The sequence below is a fragment of the Bidens hawaiensis genome, unplaced genomic scaffold (assembly GCF_021521415.1).
Source record: "Bidens hawaiensis isolate Kalapana, Puna unplaced genomic scaffold, B.hawaiensis_p1.1 tig00008043_1, whole genome shotgun sequence".
Lineage (NCBI taxonomy): Eukaryota > Viridiplantae > Streptophyta > Magnoliopsida > Asterales > Asteraceae > Bidens > Bidens hawaiensis.
In genome coordinates, this window is record NW_027491566.1 from 96039 (window position 1) to 99904 (window position 3866).

Here is a 3866-nt window from a genome sequence, read left to right on the forward strand (position 1 = left end):
AGTGAGCAAATACAAAGCAATAAGGAAACTAAAATCAAAGGAGATCAAAGGATTAACACAAAACATATGTATTATAACTAAACTATGATTCTATATTATTCAATAATATATTCCATAATATATTATTGAATATATCGGCTAACACATACAAGTTCACAATTCACCCAACACAATCATCCGGGGTGAACAACAATTGGGAATCGGATACGGGTAGAATTCACGGCCAATGGCTAAGACATGTCAGATGACTCCCCTTTCGAGGGCCACGTAGGAAGGGGTGGGTTCACCTTTCACAAACGTGTGTTATGGTATTGTGAAATGTGACGGGTGAGTAATGAAATTATGAAGTAAAAATAATGAAATAGAGCTAAATTATTAGTTTGTATACTAAGTAATAATTTAAGAAAAATGAAATTACACAATTTCCGTCATCACGACCATGGTAGCCGCCAGCTTCCACCACCATCACGGCCCTATCGTGCACAAGGAAGATGGTGTTCCTTGCCTTCTTCGGCTACCACAACACATATTTTTAAGATAATGTTATAATCAAGATTAATATGAAATTAGAAATGTTGTAACTATGATTGATATGAAATTAATTACGTTATTGAAAACCCACATTTCATTTATTTTAAAAACTTAGAATACTACATAAAAAGGATCACACGTCAATGATTCAAAAAGAAAAAACTAGCAACAATCCATCAAACCTTTCATTCCCACCTGCATCCCCACTTTTCCACTCTCTCTCGTTTTCGCTCGAGCATCATGCGCAACATTGGTCCCGACAAGTGATCGTGCGGCTTTAGGAACAACTCCAAATCTTCTTTCTTCTCATGTCGGTCCAGCACCTTGCATTTAGTTCCAACCTTTCTTGTTTTTCGAATATCCGTTCTTGTGCTTTGAGTATGCAGACTTTACCTTGTTTTTCTTCCTCCTAAATGCCAAATTAAATTAAACAATATATGATACAATTTACATTAAACAAACAATAGTCTTGTAAATGAACCGGATGTTCATGAACTGTTTGGCAAGATGTTCGTGTATGTTCTTTATTTAATAAAAGGATGAACGTACATGAACAAACCTTTTCGTTCATATAAGTAAACGAGTGACTATGAACACAATTTTTGTTTGTTCATTTTTCAATAAGTTTGAAGATTTGAAAATAAGCCTATATATTATACGTTTGGATTCAAAGAAGAACGAACTAATTTTGTTGATTCAAATGGTTTGAATTCTGAAGTAATAAGAACTAGGGCCAACTACTTATTGCAAATGGTTTGGAGATCACCTACTTCCAATTTTGTTAAAAATAATTTGTGATAATCAAATGATTAAATAACCGAAAGTTTTAAAGAAACCTAAAAGGTTTTCTTTACAACGTTCAAATCAACAAAAAAAATCCCCAGCACCTCACAAACTAAAATAATTATGCGTGTAGTTTCGTCAATGTGACAAATTTAACGATAGATAGTTTGACATAAATTTTTTTCCCACATAATAATGACAATCAATCTCATTAATGACAATCAATCTCATTAAAAATTTAATCTAAGTTTTTAGACAATCAATCTAAGTTTCATCTAAGTTTCATTAAGAGAATCTTTTTCTCTTCAACAAATAATGACAATCAATCTCATTAAAAATTTCATCTACTTGGTGATACCTCAATAATTCATCCATAGCTACCCATGAAGATATTTATTTTAGAAATGAAAAATACAAAAATGTTATTGTAAGCTATTACTAGTACTAGTGAGATAAGGGTGTTTGGGGCCACTTAAGTTCCAGACGTCCGATTGATAAGAAAAGAACGGTTCGATTTTACAAACACCCTTTTCGGTATCTAACCTAACATCCCAACCAGATTCATTCCGTACTAAACATATGCAGTCATTCAACATCTATTAGTAACTCAACCACAACAGTTCTTATTATTTTCTTAATATCTCAAAGAAACTCGGTATTAATTCTTTGACATAACCCGCCCGCTGGTACAAGCCGATGACCACTTGGTCAGGCCTTCTACCGGAGATTCTAAACACAATCTCCGGAAAGTTAGAATACTATGAAGATTACATCAACTTTCTTTGTGTTTGTACTTCATGGAACCACTCTACCACCAAAACCAAACACAATACACATCTTCCTTCTAGGTTTCCCATGCTAATGTTTGCTGAATCCAACACAAATGTAAATCAAGATCATGACAACCGTAGGTTTTTTCTGCTTTCGAATGGCGGCACCATGCGTAAGTTTCCACTACCGGAGGCTCGGTTTCAGAGATGTGTTTCGACTCATGGGTGGTTAGTGACTATAGGAGAACAAGAGTTTTATACCAAGCTTGTTAACCCACTTTCTCATACTCAAATTGATCTCCCACAGCTTTATATGTTTGATGAGTTGTATTATGATCAAGATGAATGGATGTACTATGGATTTTGCATGAGAAAAGCTTTGTTTACATCATCATGTCCTTTATTAAAAGATCCTTCATTTCGTGTTGTCATAATTTGGGGCGAAAGTATAGGGTATTGTCGCCTAGGTGATGTTTCATGGAGTCGAATCGATGGTTGGGAAGGGCATTTGTTTGATATTGTGTATCATAGTACGCGAAAACGACTCTATGTAGTGGCCACAATGGGCACAATTTATGAATGTGACATAAATAATGATGTTTTGGACCCTTTGAAGTTGTCTCGAGTGGCAACCTTCCCGACAAGCGATTTCAGGTGTTTGAGTGTTCCATGGGCGTATTTACTCGAATGGGGGCATAAGAGTTTGCTAATGCTCATTCGTGAACGTTATTATTTCAAGAAACACGATGATGAATATGGACGTTATGGACCGTATAGGACTAGTAGGTTTAACTGTTTTGTGTTAGATATAGACGATGGAAAGTGGTGGGAAACCACAAGTTTGGAGAACAAGGCGGTTTTCGTGGGGTTCAATTCATCGTTTGCTATCGACGTCGGTTTTGCTAATGATGTTGCTAAGTGCGTGAAGCGGAATTGTATTTACTTCACTGATGATCTTTATGAACCATACCGTGGTCTACCAGATGGGGGTGGAGGAGACGTCGGGATATATGACATGTTTAGTGGTCAAATTGAGACCGTCTTAAAGTCACAAGAATCGGTTTTTCAGGGCAGCCCTCCTCTATGGCTTCAAAGTTCAAACAAGCTCTCTTCCTATAACTAAGATGATTAAATAGTCGTTTAATGGTGTGCAAATGATGACTAAACTTATCTAGCTACTATCTAGTTAGGCTACTTGAATAAGCGTTTGTATGTGTTTGTGTGATCAGGAAATAGAATAACATTGTGTACCTATGATCAGCTTTGTTCATTTGTTATATCCAGACATAACCTATATACTAATTGCATCAACTTAAAATCTAGTTAAAAAGTTATAAAAAAGTAAAAGTTCTGTTAAGTATATTAAGTATTGATGCTCATGTAACATGTAATTTACAATATTCCCACTTCCGACAAACATAACATGCTTGGGGGCCTACTTTGGAATTTTTACGTCCAATCAGAAAGAAAAGGGTGGTCCATTCTAGAACGAACCTTTCAGAATTAAGCTATTGTGCATACCACGTTCATTCTTCACCAAACGAGTATTACTTTTTTATTTTATTTTATTTTGTTTTCTTACTAGCACACACCCTAATTATTATATTACCTAGTATAGGTTTGAACCCGGGTTTACATCAAAGAAAATTTGTTTCTCGTGCTGCTAATGAGTTGGTGGTAAAGTGGCAACAATAAAATTTGATATTCCATGTAATTCAGGTTCGATACATGCCCCATCATTAAGATTTAATCCAAAATTTCCAGAAATAACCAGTGTTTTAC

At 35.3% G+C, this 3866-nt stretch overlaps 1 protein-coding gene across 1 annotated transcript; it reads left to right on the top strand.

The window, feature by feature from the left end:
• The first annotated feature begins 1981 nt into the window (after positions 1 to 1981).
• Positions 1982 to 3320, top strand: LOC143636763 (putative F-box protein At5g55150). The gene has a single exon (XM_077104276.1). The coding sequence runs from the start codon at positions 2011 to 2013 to the stop codon at positions 3205 to 3207; it is 1197 nt and encodes a 398-aa protein (XP_076960391.1). The 5' UTR covers positions 1982 to 2010; the 3' UTR covers positions 3208 to 3320.
• The last annotated feature ends 546 nt before the right edge of the window (positions 3321 to 3866 follow it).

Bases quoted from the DNA above. Each gene is read 5' to 3' on its own strand.
- LOC143636763 (XM_077104276.1), top strand. From the start codon at position 2,011: ATGACCACTTGGTCAGGCCTTCTACCGGAGATTCTAAACACAATCTCC.